An 18,627-nucleotide genomic window follows, 5' to 3' on the forward strand; every position below is an offset into this window, starting at 1 on the left:
GGTCAAAGACAATGTCATGTCTCACCTGGACGACTGCAAGACCTAAACTTCTTCCCCTTGCTTCCCTTCACTCTCCACCCCAAGACCAAGGGGCCCTTTGAAAACCTAAGTGGATAGCCAGGTGTGGTGACAGCTGTCTATAATCCCAGCTACTCCGGAGGCTGAGGCAGGAGAATGGCTTGAACCCAGGAGGCAGAGGTTGTGGTGAACCGAGATCATGCCACTGCACTCCAGCCTGGGCGACAGAGTAAGACTCTGTCTCAAAAACAGAAAACCTAAGTTGCTCATGTCACTCAAATCCTCCAATGAATAGACAAGCTGGGTGGGCACGGTGGCTCATGCCTGTAATCCTAGCACTTTGGGAGACCGAGGTGGGCAGATCACCTGAGGTCAGGAGTTCAAGACCAGCCTGGCCAACATGGCAAAATCCCATCTCTACTAAAAGTACAAAAATTAGCTGTGCTTGGTGGCGCATGCTTGTAATCCCAGCTACTTGGGAGGCTGAGACAGGACAATCGCTTGAACCCGGGAGGCCGTGGTTTCAGTGAGCTGAGATCATGCCACTGCACTCCAGCCTGGGCAACAGAGCGAGACTCCATCTCAAAAAAAAAAATTAAAAAAAGAAAAAAAAAAAAACAGAAACAGAAACGAAAAAGACAAGCCACCGGCTGGGAGAAAATCTTTGCAGTATATGTAATCTCCAGCATGTATTAACTGTCATAAGGCAAAAAGAAGAGGACAAGCCAGTTAACAACTGGCACTTCCAAAAGCAAGATGACTTAATGGCCAATAAACATGAAAATGAGTTTAACTCCATTAGTTGTCATGGAGAAGCAAAACACTGAATGAGGCCCAGAGCAGTGGCTCACACCTGTAATCCCAGCACTTCGGGAGGGTGAGGCTGGAGATCACTTGAGGCCAGGTGTTCAAGACCAGACTATGCAATACAGCAAGGCCCCATCTCTACCAAAACAGTTAAAAGCATTTAATAAGATACCAGTGCATCCACACTAGAAGGACTAGAACTAAAGATGTCAGCACTGTAGTTTGATGAGAATCTGGGAGCAGCCACACTCCTCAGACTCTGCTAGTACAAGGTAAAATGCCAATCATTTTGGAGAATTGTTTCTAATAAAGTCAAATGGACATTTGCCCTGTGACTCAACACTTCCACTCCTATTTATCCCTTTCCCTAAATGAAAACATCCACAGAAGAACTTGTACATGGCTCACAGAGGCTTCATTTGTAACAGCCAAAAACTGGAAACAGTCCAGACACCCATCAACAGGTGAAAAGATCCCCAAATAGCTGCCTGCATGCATTGCAGTGCTACTCAGCAACGAATGGGAGGGAATTACTGAAACTCCAGGCATCAACATGAACCTAAAAACCATACCAGGTAAGGCCGGCCTGCAACCCCAGCACCTTGGGAGGCCGAGGCAGGCGGATCACTTGAGGCCAGGAGTTCGAGACCAGCCTGGCCAACAAGGTGAAACCCCATCTCTACTAAAAATACAAAAATTAGCCGGGTGTGGTGGTGGGCGCCTGTAGTCGCAGATACTCGAGAGGCTGAGGCAGGAGAATCGCTTGAACCTGGGAGGTGGAGGTTGCAGTGAGCTGAGATTGTGCCACTGCACTCCAGCCTGGGCTACAGAGTGAGACTATGTCTCAAAAAAAAAAAAAAAAAAAAAAAGTGAGAGTGAAGCCAGGCCCAGCAGTAACTAACTGTACCTGGGTGCTGGGGCCAGCGGGACATGTGACGCATGCACCCGGGTATTGGGATATTTTTCCAGTCTTTGGTGAGAGAAATCAGAATGGTGGTTGCTTTTAGGGGAAGAGATGGTGGAGCCTGGGAAGAAACAGGACACATTCATCAAAACTCATAGAACTGGCCGGGCACGGTGGCTCACGTCTGTAATCCCAGCACTTTGGGAGGCCAAGGCAGGTGGATCACCTGAGGTCAGGAGTTCCAGACCATCCTGGCCAACATGGTGAAACCCCATCTCAGCCTGGCGCGGCGGCTCACGCCTGTAATCCCAGCACTTTGGGATACCAAGGCGGGCAGATCACGAGGTCAAGAGATTGAGATCATCCTGGCTAACACAGTGAAACCCCATCTCTACTAAAAATACAAAAAATTAACTGGGTGTGGTGGCATGTGCCTATAGTCCCAGCTACCAGCTACTCAGGAGGCTGAGGCAGGAGAATCGCTTGAACCCGAGAGGCAGAGGTTGCAGTGAGCCGAGATTGTGACACTGTACTCCAGCCTGAGTGACAGAGTGAGACCCTGTCTCAAAAAAAAAAAAAAGAAAAAGAAACCCCACCTCTTTTAAAAATACAAAAATTAGCCAGGCATGGTGGCGTGCACTTGTAGTCCCAGCTACTTGGGAGGCTGAGGCAGGAGAATTGCTTGAACCTGGAAGGCAGAGGTTGCAGTGAGCCAAGATCGCGCCATTGAACTCCAGCCAGGGCGACACAGCAGGATTCCGTCTCAAAAAAAACAAAAACAAAAACAAAAAAAACACTGAACTGTGTACTTGAGTCACCATATATTTCACTGTATGTAATTATACCTGATTTTTTTGTTGTTTGTTTTTTGTGATGGAGTTTCACTCTTGTTGCTCAGGCTGGAGTGCAATGGTACGATCTTGGCTCACTGCAACCTCTGCCTCCCAGGTTCAAGCAATTCTCCTGCCTCAGCCTCCTGAGTAGCTGGGATTACAGGTGTCCGCTGCCACACCCAGCTAATTTTTGTATTTTTAGTACAGATGGGGTTTTACCATGTTGGCCAGGCTGGTCTTGAACTCTTCACCGCAGGTGATCAGCCCACCTTGGCCTCCCAAAGTGCTGGGATTACAGGTGTGAGCCACCGTGCCCGGCCATACCTGAATTTTTTAAAAAGGGAAGCAAAAACCTTCCAGTGTTTCCTTTCTCACCATTAAACAAAAGTCCCCATTACGGCCTTCAAGCCCTGCGTCACCGGCCTACCGCCTGGCCAGAGGTGGATTTGCCAGAAAGCAGTAAAGGAATCTGGGTCACCTTAGAAGTAGAGAAGGGGGGCTGGGCACGGTGGCTCATGCCTGGAATCCCAGCACTTTGGGAGGCCGATGCAGGTGGATCACCTGAGGTCAGGAGTTTGAGACCAGCCTGGCCAACATGGTGAAACCCCGTCTCTACTAAAAAAAAAAAAAAAAATTAGCTGGGCGTGCACACCTGTAATCCCAGCTACTCGGGAGGCTGAGGCAGGAGAATCACTTGAAGCTGGGAGGCAGAGGTTGCAGTGAGCTGAGATTGCGCCACTGCACTCCAGCCTGGGCAACAAGAGTGAAACAAATAAAGAAATAGAGAAGGGGCCAGGTGTCATTCTCCATCTGTCTTCTCTTTCTCCTCTGCACTTTTCAAGTCAATTATGCTACTTACTTTCATTGCCGGGTTTCTCATCCGTTCCCTCGCCCATGAACGTGAACTCCTTGAGGGTGGCGGTGTCTGTTGGCTTTGTTCACTGCTGCTCCCAGCATCTGGAGCCTGAACAGTGTTCGGTGAATCCTTAACATCCAAGTGTTTCTTGGTGTCGTCAACAGAATTATGCCCCCGCCACAAGATGTCCATGTCCTAATCCCCAGAAGCTGTGAATCCCATTACATGGCCGGGGGAATGAAGGAGGCAGATGGAATAAAGGTTGCTAATCAGCCGACCTTCAAACAGGGAGATGGATTATCCCAGGTCATCCGGGGGGGGGCCAGTGTGATCACAAGGGTCCTTCAGTGTGGAGGAGGAGGCAGGAGAGAGAACAGAGAGACGGCATGAGAAGGACTCAGGCCTCTGCTGCTGGCTTGAAGATGGAGCAAGGGGCCACAAGCCAAGGAACACAGGCAGCCTTTAGAAGCTGGAAAGGCACAGAAGTGGATCCTCCCCTTCCTCCCCTGGAGCCTCCAGAAGGAACACAGCCCTGCGGACACCTTGATTTTAGCCCCGTGAGGCCCATTTCAGACTCCTGACCTCCAGAACTGCGAGATTATAAACCTGCATTGTTTAAGCCACTTCCCACCTACTGGTCCCCTGGTGGAGATAAAATCCCCTTAGTCAGGGCTTGCAACCAGAGTCCTGGGCCGGGGAGGGCACGGTGGGGGCAGGGGGCACATCTCAAGGTCTGATTGGAGGCACGGTGCTCCTCCAGATCCACCTGAGTCTGGCTGGCATGGAAGCTCCAGGGGAGCCCTGGGGCAGGGGGGTGGGGGTGGCTGGCAGACCCCTCCTCGTCCTCCAGGAAGCCCCAGCTCTGTGGGGCCCCCTCAGCCACTCAGGTCTTTGGGGACATAGTCACAGGTGCCTGCCATCGGGAAGGGCCCAAAAGCCTGGAGCTGTGCCACCCTGGTCCGGGGAACGAGGTGTCAGGGCAAGAGAAACAGCGGTGGGACATGTGGTGGGTCAGGACGGTTGCAGAGCGGCTTCCCATAAACAGACTGGGACAGTGGACGTCCCTGTTCCACAGCATCCAAGCTGAGTGACCTTGGGCAAGTCACACCACCTCTCTGAGCCTGTTTGTCCATTAGATGAGAGCAAGACGAGCCAGGGAGGGCTGTTGGAAAGTTGAATTGAAACGAGGCAGGAAATGGGATGCGGCCCGTCCTAACAGCTTCATCTCCCAGCTGCCCTTCCTCCAGCATTCAGACACGCTCGAGGTAATCCCGCCTTAATCCTCTTGGGCCTGGGATCTCAGGTGTCTGCAAGGAAATCCAGAGCCACTTGAGCCGTGTGGTCCGGTGGGTCCTCCTCGCAGGGGCACTGCCCACGCACGACTTCACTTAGCTCTCAGCAGGTGTAGGAGGTGCCACCACCGCCACGTCCCCATTTCACAGAGAAGGAAACTAAGGTTTCAGGAAGGGAGGGGACTTGCCCAGGACCTAGGATGCAGTGGACCCTCGACTGGCAGGCGGCACGCAGGGGAGTGAAGCTGCAGTGGGCTCTGCTGGGGCCGCCCACGAGCAACTTGGGGCAAGGCAGAGAGCTGCTGCCCACACCAGACCCGGCAAGCTGGAACCATGCCACAACCCACCCGTGGGACCTTCACCAAGTTAGACGTGCCCAAGGGACGGGCATTCCTTGCCTCACATCAGAAGGGTGGCACCTGGTCCCTGGCTGCCTCCTTGCAGCCAGGAGGCCACAGAGAGCCTGGGCAGGCCTGCGCTTGAATCCTGGGTCCTGGTGGTGTGATCTTGGGCAAGTCTTCTGCCTCTCTGAGCCTCAGTTTCCTCACTAGCAAGACAGGCACGACGCCTTCTGACAGCTCAGGGGGGAAGCGGCTGTTCTGGTTCACATAAAGGGTCACTGTGAAACAGATTCAAACCAGCTCTGTTGACACGGAAGCCCTGTTCTCACCTGGGCCTCGTCCTGTGCCACCCTAGTCCAGATTTCACCGGTCTGAGTGCATCGGAAAGTAGGGGAAGGGTGGGAAGAGGTGGGGCGGGCGTGCTGGGCCCGGCCGCCCACGTGCGGACCTTGCTCCCTACAGCAGCAGCAGGCCACGTGACCCGGGCTGGCCAAGAGCCGGCAGCAGGGAGGGCATGGTGTGATAGCACCTCCATCCTGCAGATGGGTAAACTGAGGCCAGGGAGGGCCCCCAGGCCTGCCCCAGTTCCCCGAGGGGCAAGATAAACCTAGGCCTCCTGCTCTTAGCTCCTCTGAACGCAGGGGCTGGCCAGGGAACAGCCGCAGGACATGGCTCTCTCGGTCATTTGCTATCACCCACCAGCACAGCCCCGTGGCCCAGGAGGAGCCGTTATCTCCCATGGCAGTTGTTGAGGCTGATGAGAGACGGAGCTGGCCCCACCCATGCTAGTCAGTACGGGGCACCCCTGGCTGAACGGAAGAGCCCAGCCTCCCACCCCTCACCTTACAGATGAGGAAACTGGCACGGGCTGGAAACCCTGGGGCTTCCCCAGGTCACCACAAGCCCCATCGCTGTTTCCCTTCCCTGACTACACCGGGCTTAAATCTACGTATTAGTGTCCTGGGGCAGCTGCGACCAATAACCACACACTTGGTGACTTCAAACAACACAAATGGCTGGGAGCTGTGGCTCACGCCTGTAATCCCAACACTTTGGGAGGCTAAGGCAGGCAGATCGCTTGAACCCGGCAGTTGGAGACCAGCTTGGGCAACATAGTAAGACCCCATCTCTACAAAAAATACAAAAGTTAGCCAGGTGTGGTGGTGCACACCTGTGGTCCTAGCTACTTGGGAGGCTGAGGCCGGAGGATCACTTGAGCCCATGAGTTGGAGACCAGCCTGGGCAACATAGTGAGACCCTATATCTACAAAACATTAGAAAAAATTACCCAGGCATGGTGGCACGTGCCCATGGTCCCAGTTATTCAGGAGGCTGAGGTGGGTGGACCACTTGAGCCTAGGAGTTCAAGGCTGCAGTGAGCCATGATTGTGCCCCTGTACTCTAGCCTGGACAACAGAGCAAGACCCTGTCTCAAAAAAAAAAAAAAAAAATGAACAGACACACAAAAGCAAACCAGCACCCTCCCTGTGAGCTCACTCTCCCCAGGGAGGACGGAGCTTGCTGTTCTCAGGACTCTTTCCATTCTTACTTTCTGGAGACCTTGACCTGGAGCTCTTTAAGCCAGTGGGGAACACAGCAGGGCATGTGTTCTGAGAACAGACAGCAGACCCTACCGGCTTCATAAATACACCCCTCGAATATTGACTCTGCGTATCATCATCCAAAACACCTTCCCGGCCCTGGCCGTACCCCCCCACGGAGGTTTACTAATGCCATTTCCCAGTCAGGAAGGGGCTTGCCCAAGGGTACAGTGGGCAGTGGCCAGGTCCTGAACTCAGGCCTTCTGAAGCCATCAAGACCACAGGGAACCGTGAATGGTGGCTCACACCTGCAATCCTAGCACTTTGGGAGGCCACGGCGGAAGGATTGCTTGAGGCCAGGAATTTAAGACCAACCTGGCCAACATAGCAAGAACCTGTCTCTATGTTTTATTATTTATTTGTTTAGAGATGAAGTCTCCCCCTGTCGCCCAGGCTGGAGTACAGTGGCACAATCTTGGCTCACTGCAGCCTCTATCTCCCAGATTCAAGCGATTCTCCTGCCTCATCCTCCTGAGTAGCTGAGATTACAGGCATCCACCATCAGACCCGGCTAATTTTTGTATTTTTAGTAGAGACAGGGTTTCGCCATGTTGGCAGGCTGCTCTCAAACTCCTGACCTCAAGTGATCCACCTGCCTCACCCTCCCAAAGTGCTGGGATTACAGGCGTGAGCCGCGGCTCCTGGCCTCTTTTTTTTTTTTTTTTTTTTGAGACGGAGTCTTGCTCTGTTGCCCAGGCTGGAGGGCAGTGGCGCAATCTCGGCTCACTGCAACCTCCCCGGCCTCTATTTTTTAAATAACTAAAGAAAAAAAGACCACAGGGGCCATGCCGTGACCTGAGGATGGCACTAATGGGGCATGGAACCTGGCTTGGGGCCCATTCCTAAAAAGAGGCATTTTTCCTTCTTCTTCTTTTTTTTTTTTTTTTTTTTTTTTTTTTTGAGAGGGTCTCACTTTGCCACTCAGGCTGGGGTGCAGTGGGGTAATCATAACCTCACTGCAGCCTCAAACTCCTGGGCTCAGGTGACCCTCCCACCTCAGCCTCCTGAAGTGCCGGGCTTACAGGGATGAGCCACTGTGCCCAACCTCAAGAGCCATGTTTTTTCCTAGCCACTCATCTTCGGACCCTTGCAGCTAAGCCCATTTTACAGATGGGCAGAGTTGCTGGGTAATGAGGGTGCCGAGATTCATTCCTGGAATTGGCCGCTAGGTGGCAGCAGGCCCTGTTTCCATCTCCTACGAGCCTTGGCGGGCTCTGGCGCCCTCTGGTGGCTGTGGGAAAACACGCCAAGAAGTCTGACGGAGAAACATTGGGGAAACTGAGGTAGAGTTGTTACCTCTTGGGAGAGAGATACTCGCGGGGAGAAGCTGGGCCTAGGTGGTGTCCCGCGGTGGCCTCAGGCTGACTGGCCATTCTCCAGCCTGTGAGGTCTGGTTAGCACAGTCCTTTCATCAAGGTGAGCACTCGGGAGGAGGGTGTAGGCTCCTCCCCATCTGCAGCAGCCCCGGGGAAAGAGCCCTGGTCCAGGACTCAGCCCCTGTTCCCAGCGCGGTTTAGCTGCCAACCGGATCTCCTTCTGCAAGAGGGGAAACAGAAGGAAACTTTATTCCTGAGTCTGTGAAGCCAGGAAAAGGGGCAATGCCTGGTGGGTGGGGCCGGATCTACACCTGGGGCCTCCTAAGTAAGACCAGGACCTCGAGGGGAGGCTGAAGGAGGAGCCACAGCCCACAGTCACTGGGCTGAGCAGGAGGAACATTCAAAAGGCCTGGGAGCACAGGGTGGGGTGCTGGGCAGTGAGACCCTCCCCTGGCCTCCGTGTCATGGACAGAAGGTGGACGCCTGGTCACAAGCTGGCCACATCAGATGCTCTCTTTGGGGACTTTGGGACTGAGAAAGAGAGAGGTGAGTCAGTCTCCGTGTGCAGCTGAAAAGGCATCAGGTAACCGTGGGCGGGGTCTGAGGATGGCAGGAAAAGCGTGTCTGTGAAGGGAAGGGAAGTGAGAGTGGGGAGCAGGGGTGGAGGGATGCTGGGATGGAGGATGGAGGGTACAGGGATACAGGAATGGAGGGATGGAAAAATAGAGGGATGTAGGAATGGAGGGACGCAGAGGTGCAGGGATACTAGGGTGGAAAGATGCAGAGAACGGAGGCATGGAGGGATGCTGCGATGGAGGAATGCAGGGATGGAGGGATGTAGGATGTAAGGGTACAGGGATGGAGGATGGAGGGGTGCAGGGATGCAGAGATGGAGGATGGAGGGGTACAGCGAAGGAGGGATGGAGGGGTGCAGGGATGGGGGACGGAGGGGTACAGGGATGGGGTACAGGGATGGAGGGGTGCAGAGATGGAGGGGTGCGGGGATGCAGGGATGGAGGGGTACAGGGATGAAGGGTTACAGGGATAGAGGGAGGGTCCTCCTTCAGTGCCCCATGGTATTCCTGACCTAGTTCCTGCCCTGTTGAGGGAGGCACCCTGGGTCCCTGCAGCAAAGGCCCCTCAGGACTTTAGGCCTGGCCAGTGAAGTGGAAATGCCGTTCTGGACACAGTGGTGGCTTGGGTGCCCTGACACCTGTTGGCCTCTCAGAGGCAGCTGCTGTGACTCCTAAGGCCACAGATGGGCACAGCCTGAGGCCTGGCTGCCTCCTCTACCCTGCAGCCCGAGTACCTGGAGTTAATGCCCACAGAGGGCACACAGTGGGGGCACACAGAGGGCACACAGTGGGGGCACACAGAGGGCACACAGTGGGGGCACACAGTGGCACCTGGCTGAAGGACTGTGGTGCATCCAGGCAGCAGGGCACTATGCAGCCATGAGAACAAGCCAATGTGACATACGCCGACAGGCAGACGCCCAGGATGGGGACGAGAACACAGCCGGTGGCAGACCAGCCCCGTGGGAAAAACCGAGGTCGCCAACCGCACAGCCACCTGCTTCCAAATGTCACAGTGCCTGCCTCAAGCGCTCACTTCTACCTTACTCAAATGTTAGCTATTACAGGAACATGAGTTATTTTGTTTTTAAAATACTAATAAAGAAACTAAAATTTAAAAAGTTTCCTGGCTGGGCATGGGGGCTCACGCCTGTAACCCCAGCACTTCGGGAGGCTGAGGCGGGCAGTTCCCTTGAGCCCTAGAGTGCAAGACCAGCCTGGGTAACATGGCAAAACCCAGGATCTACAAAATATAAAAAACAAAAAATTAGCTGGGCTTGTTGGTGTGCACCTGTAGTTCCAGCTACTTGGAGGCTGAGGTGGGAAGATCACTTGAACCTGGGAGGTCGAGGTTGCAGTGAGCTATGATCGCGCCACTGCATCCCAGCCTGGGTGACAGAGCAAGACCCTGTCTCAAAAAATAAAAAGTTAAAAAAAAAAAGTTTCTCAAGAGGGTATGGGGGCGTTGCCTAGTCCCCCCAATCAGAAAGGCCAGTGGGTGGAGTTGGGCTCACTGGCCTCTGGAGGGCCCCTAGAGGCCACCCCACCTCAGTTAAGTCGGGACTGGGGAGTCCCATCCTGGGTATTCTGTGCAGGAAAGGGGGTCCCACCCACAACCCACACTCACCCTGAAAGGCAGAGCCTCTTCTCCCATAAAGCCTGGCCCAGCCTGGAGCTGAAGCCCCGGGCGGCCATCTGAGAGGGCTTGGTCCCATCTGTAGAGCAGGGGTCTGAATAGCCTGGTGCCCTGGACCAGGTGCCCCTGCTCTGTGCACTGGACCTGCTCCTATCACTGAACTCTCCCACAAGGCGGGGACAGACGAAGAAACTGAGGCTTGATGAGGGACCCCACTGCAGAGCCCCACCGTGGGTATGGGCAGGCCCCGACCTGCACCCTGGCTGCTGGGCTCCATGGCCCAGCTGCGTGCCCTGAGTGGTATCCTGGGGACCATGCCACACAAAGCCTGCGGAGCCATACCATGCCTGCCACCTGGGAAGCACCAGGCCAGCGGTTAGTTACCGCCAGAGCTGGCACAGCCCAAGCCTGATGCCTCCCTTGACCGCCAGCCCCACGCAGAGCACAGCCACACGGAGCTCCATGAGATGCCTGCCGTGACAGGCGCCACAGACCTTTCCTTTATTGCAAACACGTCCCAGTCCCGGGAGGCTTGGGAAGAGTGGGAACCAGGGGAACCCAGGGATGGGATTCCACTGAAAATGAAGCGTCCTGCCGTCCTGTCGAGGCCCCCCACCCACAGGATGTAGCCATGGGACAGCCACTGAGGGTCCAGGGAGAGGGGTGGCAGAGCAGGGAGGCAGGGACAGGGAGGGGTCGCCCCAGGGCAGTGGCAGGGCTGGAACTCGTCCCTAACATCCCTGAGCCCCAGCAGGTGCCCTGTGTTAGAAGTAAGAGAGCTGGGGGAGTGGGTGGACAAGGGGCAGAATGATCCTGCCCCCCACCAGTATCGCCAGGCGCTGGCCCAGTGGCCCCAGGCCCTGGCAGCTGGCGTCTTCTGCTGCCTTCCCCCCGCTCTGCGCGGGGACATTCAGTGCGCCAGGGATGCCTCGGTGATGGCCCTCTCCACCCGCAGGTACCAGGGCTGGATGTGCGTGTGCTGCATCAGGTCATCGAATGCATCCAGCCCCTCCATCACACGCAGCACGCCATACACCGCCTGGGGCATGAACAGAAACGTGTCACCACGGCTGGCTTGACGGGCATCCAGGCCTCCTTTGTTCCCTGCCAGCTGTGTGGCCAGGTCCCGTCCCCTCCCCCCTTGGAGCTCGTGACCCACTCAAGGGCCAACAGCACAGGTGAGGGTTTGAACAAAGCGTGTGGGGTGGCTGCAGGTCTCGCCTGCTTCACACCTGTACCCCCTTTTCTGGGCCACAGACCCTGCCCCCCAGCAAGTTTCCTTGGGATAAATGTCCTCCCCCCATCTCAGGTCCTGAGATTGGGGAGAAGAGACCCCACCACCCAGTTTCAAGACCCAGGTCACCCAGGGGCAGGACAGTTTTAAAAACGAGCAGTGGGCCAGGCATGGTGGCTCACGCCTGTAGTCCCAGCACTTTGGGAGGCCGAAGTGGGTGGATCACCTGAGGTCAGGAGTTCGAGACCAGCCTGGCCAACATACTGAAACTCTGTCTCTACTAAAAATACAAAAATTAGCTGGGCGTGGTGGCACAGGCCTGTAATCCCAGCTACTCGGGAGGCTGAGGCAGGAGAACTGCTTGAACCTGGGAGGCGGAGGTTGCAGTGAGCTGAGATTGCACCACTGCACTCCAGCCTGGGTGACAGCATGAGACTTGGTCTCAAAAAAAAAAAACAAAAGGAAAAAAGGCAGCGAAGCCAGGCCAGTGAGACGTCATCCCAGGGGTTTTGCTGGGAGAAGCCTGGAGCACCGGACCCAGCCCGCCTGAGGCTGAAGCCAACTCCAGGGAAGGCAGTGTTGATGGCGACAGGTAGGGCTTGGGCTCCGGTACCACCACCAGGGCCTCTGGATCCAGCAGGGCCCAAAGCCAACCCTTTCCCTGAACTTGTCAGTTATGTGAACCAAGGCGGTTCCTGGTCATCGGTTTCTCTCCTGGAGCCACTTCGAGGCGAGTTTCTGTCCGTGATGGCAGAGAGAGGCAGGTTCCTCTGGCAAGATGCAGGCACCGCCCAGGCTTTCCCTTGCAAACCTCCCCCACTCTAAGGACAGAACCCTCGGTTCAGGCACCACCTGCCACCACCACACTCACCAAATCGGCGAGATTCGGCTTCTGGCCCCCCATGAAGGGCCGGTCCTTGCCCACAGCAGCCACCCACTTGTCGGCAGCCTCATAGAGGTCCTCGCGCACATTGTCCTGGAGGCGGTGCCTGGGCGGGGAAGGGAAAAGCCCCTCAGGGGAGCCCCCACTCCCAGCCCAGCAGGGAAGAGGGTCTCCTCTGGGGAGAGCGGGGAGGTGTGGAAGCCAGGACGGCACCCCAGGTGAGAGCATCACATCTGCAGACGCCTCAGGGAGCATCTGTCCCAGACAGGGAGGCTGTGGCAAGGGCAAGAGACCAGGCCAGGGAGAAAACCGCAGAGAAGGCGCCAGTCAGGGCCCAGGCTTCTAGCTTCAAGGCCAGCCCTGCTGTCCACGGGGGAGGTGAGCAGGAGCTCTGCGTCCAAGTCCCATCTTGGTCAAGGGACCCATAATCCATAACGCGTTTCCCACCCGCCCTAGGCCTCAGCCTCCCGCTGGTCTCCTGAGGGGTGTGATGGGATCACCACTGCTCGTGGCACTGGAGGCTCGGGGACAGCATGCCCTGGATGTGCACACACACTTGCCTGCTCTTGAGTCGCTTGCTGATGAGGTACATGGCTGCTGCACCCATGTACTTGGCCACGGCGCCCTCCACGGCTCCGAACTTGCCCTCGCGGACAATGTAGTCAAAGGACGCCAGAGCCTCGGTGGGCGTGCGGTACACATTGGGGGAGATCAGGTGCACCAGCCAGTCGTCCGCCCACTGCCGCCACTTCATCTCCTCCCTGTGGGCATGGGAGGGACTTCCTAAGCCAGGACCCGGGCTGTGTTGGGAGCAGGCTGCATTCTCTAGAACATAACCACTGTACGGGTGGGAAGCTGAAGCCTGAGCAGGAAGGTCTTTTTTTTTTTTTGAGACAAAGTCTCGCTCTGTCACCCAGGCTAGAGTGCAATGGCACGATCTCAGCTCACTGCATCCGCCGCCTCCTGGGTTCAAGCGATTCTCCTGCCTCAGCCTCCCTAGTAGCTGGGATTACAGGTGTGTGCCTCCACACCTAGCTAATTTTTGTATTTTTAGTAGAGATGGGGTTTTACCATGTTGGCCAGGCTGGTCTTGAACTCCTGACCTCAGGTGATCTGCCTGCCTCGGCCTCCCAACATGCTGGGATTACAGGAGTGAGCCACCACGCCTGGCCGCAGGAAGGTCTCTACTGAAATCCGGCATGGCCCAGCCCCAACCCCGCTGGTCTCCCATGCTGCTCCCCGCTCACGCCATCTTGCTCAGCTTGGTCCTACTCTACAGAAGACCCCTGCCGTCACCACCTTCCCCCGCCAGCCCCAGCCCCACTCACGTCCTGGCCTCCTTCCCGCCATACACTTGCTGGGCCTCCTTCTCGTTGAGCATGAGCCAGTACTTATTGCCGAACTCGGTCACCTCCTTGCCCTGGTCGTTCACAGCCTTCATGGCTGGGTAGTAGGTGATGATCTCTTCCAGGGGCTGCCTTCAGAGAGAGCCACAATCTCACTCCAACTCCTTCCCCCTCCTGTCCCGTGGCCGACCAACCCCGCTGCCCTAGCCTCAGAGTGGAGCCAGGACCAACAAAGGTTCTCCGGACTTTTGCAGTAAGAGGGATTTGGAGTAGATGCCAGGGCTACTTCTCCAAGAGAGGGAGGTGTGAGGAGGACAAAGTAGGGGGCTTGGAGGAAGATGGCCACGGGCTACTCTGGAAAATCTTTTTTTTTTTTTGAGACAGAGTCTCGCTCTGTCACCCAGGCTGGAGTGCAGTGGCACGATCCTGGCTCACTGCAACCTCCGCCTCCGGGGTTCAAGCGATTCTCCTGCCTCAGCCTCCTGAGTAGCTGGGACTACAGGCACTCGCCACTATGCCTGGCTAATTTTTGTATTTTTAGTAGACACGGGGTTTCGCCATGTTGGCCAGGCTGGTCTGGAACTCCTGACCTCAGGTGATCTGCCTGCCTCGGCCTCCCAAAGTGCTGGGATTACAGGTGCAAACCACTCCGTACTCTGGAAATCTAAGCAGCAGCTCCACCTGCTCCCAAGAGGGAACTCAGGGGAGGCCTCCCTGGAGGAAGAAGCCACCAAAAGCAATGGCCACCTGGTCTCCGAGGGGCTCCTTACCCCGACACCAGGTAGGTCTTGAGGGCACTGATGATGACAGAGGAGTCGTTCAGTTGTTGCTGGAAGAGAAAAAGGTGGTTTAATCAGAGGTTGCAACCAAGCCACTGGGAGTCACCAGGGGCTCTTTAACAACAAGACGCTCTGGGCATTGTTTATCCATTCCTAGGGACATGCCCAGAGTCCTCCCCGCCCTGCCCTCAGGGCACCCATCCTGAGTAGGGAGACGTGTGGCTAATGGGGAGGAAGGTGTGGGAAAGCCGTGGGGTCTAAGCCCCAGCCCACTCACCCATTTGGCCTCCCAGGTAGAGGGGCAGGGTGGGTTCTGGAAGCTACATACTAGACCCCAAGCACTGTGCCAGGCATTTCATATCTGCTGTCCCTGCAAGCCAGAATATGGCCCCTTGTTGACTCATGAAGCAAGCAAGCGCAGAGAGGTTAAGTGACTTGTCCCAAGTCACACAGCTAGTGAGTGGGTGAATCACACCTTAAACCCGGATCGCTGATTTCAGAATCTATGTTGTTAAGCTGTGGTGTTCTGCCTCCCTGAGACCCAGCAGGTGTTTGGTTTTGGTATGGAAGGAGAGAGCCTACATTTATTGAGCATCTACTGTATGCAGCTACTTCCCCCATAGTCCTTAGAGGCACAAGGATCACAAGTTCCTTCCCAGGCTGCAGAGCCAGGCCGGGCCAGGGGACGCTCCAGGACAACCCAGGAAAGGAGGAAGGATGCAGGGGGTTCCCTGGGGCTCACCAAGCTTTCTCCTTCCTGGGCCACCAGGATGGGCACCTTTCTGTAGGAGGAGAACTTGATCTCAGCCCTGCGCACAGGGTTCACCTCCACCACCTGGTAGGGCAGGGCGTGGAAGTCGAGGAAGGCTCGGACCTTGCTGCAGAAGGGACAAGTCTTGTACTGGTACAGGGTCAGCTGCAGGCGGCTGGACAGGGAGAGCTGCGGGCAGCAGACAAAAGGGGCTTCTAGACCTGGCACCCCCAGGCCCAGGCTCTGCCCCCAAGCAAGCATGTTTTCCAGAGGAGTCTTCTGACATGATGCTAGAACATTGGGAAGAGGAACTAGAGATGGAAGGGGATGGTAGGGGGAAAGGGAGGCGCTGGACAGCAGCCCAGGTTTAAGCCCCCGGCCAGCACGGTCCCCAGGCAGGAGTCCCACCCTTTGCTGTGAGGTTGTGTAGGAGGAATCTTCCAGTCTCTGTCCCATACTAGACAGACCTCTCTTTTCTCACTCTAGTCCCAAGGGGACACCAGACAGCCCCAGGGTATACTCCCACAGACACGGAACAACTGTTTCAACTTGGCTTGTTCACTCCCCACTCCTCTAACCCCAGGGACCTCTGGGGGCAGAGCCGGGCTACCACCCAGGCTCATGTTCACCAGTGGGGTCTACCTCCAATCTCTTTCTTGTTTTTTTCTCTGAAGACAGGGTCTCACTCTGCCATCCAAGCTGGAGTGCAGTAGCCTGATCACAGCTCACTACAGCCTTGAACTCCGGGGTTCATGCGATCCTCCAGCCTCAGTCTATCTCAAATATCCGAGGGGGAGGGTGGTATCTGGGCCATGGCCTGCGTGTGGCAAGCTCTGCAGGAAAGCCCCCAGGGGAGCCTGCTGCAAGTTCATCCCAGAAAGCCACAATTGTAGACCACCTCCCTGTGTTCAGAGGGGAAGCTAGACCGTGGAGGCAGGAAGGGAGACACAGGGTACTCCACGCCCCTTTCACCCACCTCTGTTCCCTCTGGTCCAGCAAAAAAGCATCTGTGGGCGGGTGGTGGGGGGTCAAGTAATGAAGAGTTGCAAGGTGTGGGGTAGGTATAAAGTGTCTCAAGGCAGCTGGGCCACCACTTGGTGGGGGGACACCTTCCTACCTCTTCCTGTTTCAGCCTGGAGTCTAAGTCATCAGTTCCATAAAAGTACCACCACTACTACTACTAAATAAACACACAGCCTTAGGATTTGGGGGCAGTGGGCAGACAGGATGACGAACGTTTGGAAAGTGAAAAAGGCTTTCCCTTTCCTGTGGTCTCCCATCTCTTAATCAAAAAAGTCTCCTTAAAACACGGTAGAGGCCGGGCTCCGCGGCTCACACCTGTAATCCCAGCACTTTGGGAGGCCAAGAGGGGTGGCTCACTTTGAGGTCAAGAGTTCGAGACCAGCTTGGTCAACATGGTGAGACCCCGTCTCTACTAAAAATACAAAAATTAGCCGGGCCTGGTGGCAGGCGCCTATAATCCCAGCTACTGGGGAGGCTGAGGCAGGAGAACTGCTTGAACCCAGGAGGCGGAGGTTGCAGTGAACCGAGATCGCGCCATTGCACTCCAGCCTGGGCAACAGAGCAAAAAAACTCCGTCTCAAAAAAGAAAAAGTCTCCTTAAAACATGATAGAGGCTGGCGCAGTGGCTCACGCCTGTGATCCCAGCACTTTCAGAGGCCAAGGTGGGTGGATCACTTGAGGCCAGGAGTTCGAGACCAGCCTGGGCAACATGGTGAAACCCCATCCCTACAAAAAATACAAAAATTAGCAGGGCGCAGTGAGGTGAGCCTATAGTCCCAGCTACTCGGGAGGCTGAGGCAGGAGGATCCCTTCAACCTGGGAGGCGGAGACTGCAGTGAGCCGCAATCTCACTCCAGCCTGGGCGATAATGCGAGACCTCGTCTCAAAAAAATAAACAAATAAACCAAACAAAAAACACGGTAGAAGAACGATTTTGTAAGAACTCGAACAATTCCAGGTAGTAGGCATCAGGAGTGCCCCTATTTTATAGAAGAAAACACCGAGGATTCGGAGACTTCAGCCCAAGTCACTCGGCCAAGGTCACAAGCGGGCAGAGGCAACTCCTGACCCCGCGGGTTCCCAGGAGTCCCGAGTTCGGCGCTGATCAGCATCCCCATCCCCGGCCGGGCCAGGCCTTACCTGCGCGGCTGAGCGCTCTGCGTGGAGGTCCTGGGCGCGCAGGTGCCACCGCGCCGTGTGGTACAGCCCCAGGGCTCCCCCCAGGGCCAGCGCCGCCGCCCCCAGCAGCCGCGGGCTCCCCTTACGAGCTGCAGCCACGGCGCGCGGGCCGCCCGCCGCCCCCGCGAAGCCAGCCCGGCTTTGCGTGGGGAGCAGCGGCTGGGGGCGGCCTCCCAGCCTCCAGGACAAGGCACACCCGCCAGGCCACAGCGCCCGCACCACCCGTGCAGCCGGGGCCATGTTCACTCCGCCGGCGCCGCGGGCGGGCGCGCAAAACGAAGACGCCGAGGCACGCGCTGCGTTTAAAGGGCCAGGACTCGGGCGCCCCGAGGGTTGCCCGGGGTGATGGCGAGGCCAAGGGGATCCTTAGCGCTGTCGGGACTGGGCGTGTGCCCGGCGCCTAGGTTCGAAACGCCCGCCAGAGCCGCAAAGGCCGGCTCGGGAACGTTTGCAGACCGTTCTATGCTTCCGCCTCCAAAGGTCCGTGGGTGGTGACCCGGCCGACTGCAGGGGGGTAACCGTCTGCTCGCCCCACCTTGACCGCCTAAGGGGCGGCGTGGCCGTCTGTAACACATACTTGGCCACCTCTCTCGCAAGCGCCCATTCGAAACATATCCAGCCCTTCCTAGAGTCGGTAAAGGGACCGCGACTTCCGGCCACCGAAGGCCCCGAAAACGGCCCGACCCGGCACCAGGTGCGCCGCGGTGCTGTGGTTGTCTGCCCTCCCGCCTCATTGTCCGCTTCCTACTGTGACCCGAACCATAAAATTTTCCCGAACCCGAAGGGGCCTTGGAAACCACGTGTCTCTGATTTCGCCCACGCGAAGCGGCCGGCCCGCCGACCCCGAGGTTTCCAGGGACAGGATGGCAAAGTGGGGTGCCAGGCTGCCCAGTCCTTCTGCTGGGCTCGCCCGCCCTAGCTGAAGCCCGGAGCCTCCACCGCATAGGCGTCTCCGCGGACAGCCCCGGGATGGCCCCGCCCGGCGCCCGGGAGAGGGACGGGGCTCGTGGAGTGGGCAGGGCCCTGGGCGGGACTCGCAGAGTGGGCGGGGAGAGGGGCGGGGCGGGGGAGGAGCTCCGAGTCCCCGCTCTGCTGCTCCGCCGTGTCCCACTCTTCTCGCCCCGCTTTCGCCCCGCATCTTCCATCTTCCTTCCAGACCTTGCGGCGACCGAGCCCGCAGTGTCAGTCCCCAGCGGGGACCTGAGTATGTCGGTGAAGACGAGAGCGGAAGGCGAGGACGACGGCTTCGGGGA

The 18,627-nt window shown here is 56.8% G+C and overlaps 1 protein-coding gene across 1 annotated transcript; it reads right to left on the reverse strand.

Annotated features, from left to right (window-relative positions):
- Positions 1 to 10,638: 10,638 nt before the first annotated feature.
- PTGES2 (prostaglandin E synthase 2) lies at positions 10,639 to 18,162 on the reverse strand. The gene is made up of 7 exons (XM_002820250.5): positions 17,336 to 18,162; positions 15,164 to 15,361; positions 14,413 to 14,471; positions 13,625 to 13,774; positions 12,857 to 13,057; positions 12,285 to 12,402; positions 10,639 to 11,218 (listed from the first exon to the last, which is right to left on the reverse strand). Exons 1-7 carry the CDS (start codon positions 17,612 to 17,614, stop codon positions 11,090 to 11,092), a joined length of 1,134 nt encoding a protein of 377 aa, XP_002820296.2. The 5' UTR covers positions 17,615 to 18,162; the 3' UTR covers positions 10,639 to 11,089.
- Between the last annotated feature and the right edge of the window lie 465 nt (positions 18,163 to 18,627).

The sequence above is a fragment of the Pongo abelii genome, chromosome 13 (assembly GCF_028885655.2).
Source record: "Pongo abelii isolate AG06213 chromosome 13, NHGRI_mPonAbe1-v2.0_pri, whole genome shotgun sequence".
Classification (NCBI taxonomy): Eukaryota; Metazoa; Chordata; class Mammalia; order Primates; family Hominidae; genus Pongo; species Pongo abelii.

What these genes read in the sequence shown, in the direction of transcription:
- PTGES2 (XM_002820250.5), bottom strand. Translation starts at nt 17,614, where the DNA reads ATGGCCCCGGCTGCACGGGTGGTGCGGGCGCTGTGGCCTGGCGGGTGT. An exon ending in AAGACCTACCTGGTGTCGGG is followed by an intron (nt 13,775 to 14,412) that starts GTAAGGAGCCCC and finishes CTCTCTCTGAAG; the next exon opens with GCAGCCCCTGGAAGAGATCA. An exon ending in GGCGGGAAGGAGGCCAGGAC is followed by an intron (nt 13,058 to 13,624) that starts GTGAGTGGGGCT and finishes CCATGCCCACAG; the next exon opens with GGAGGAGATGAAGTGGCGGC.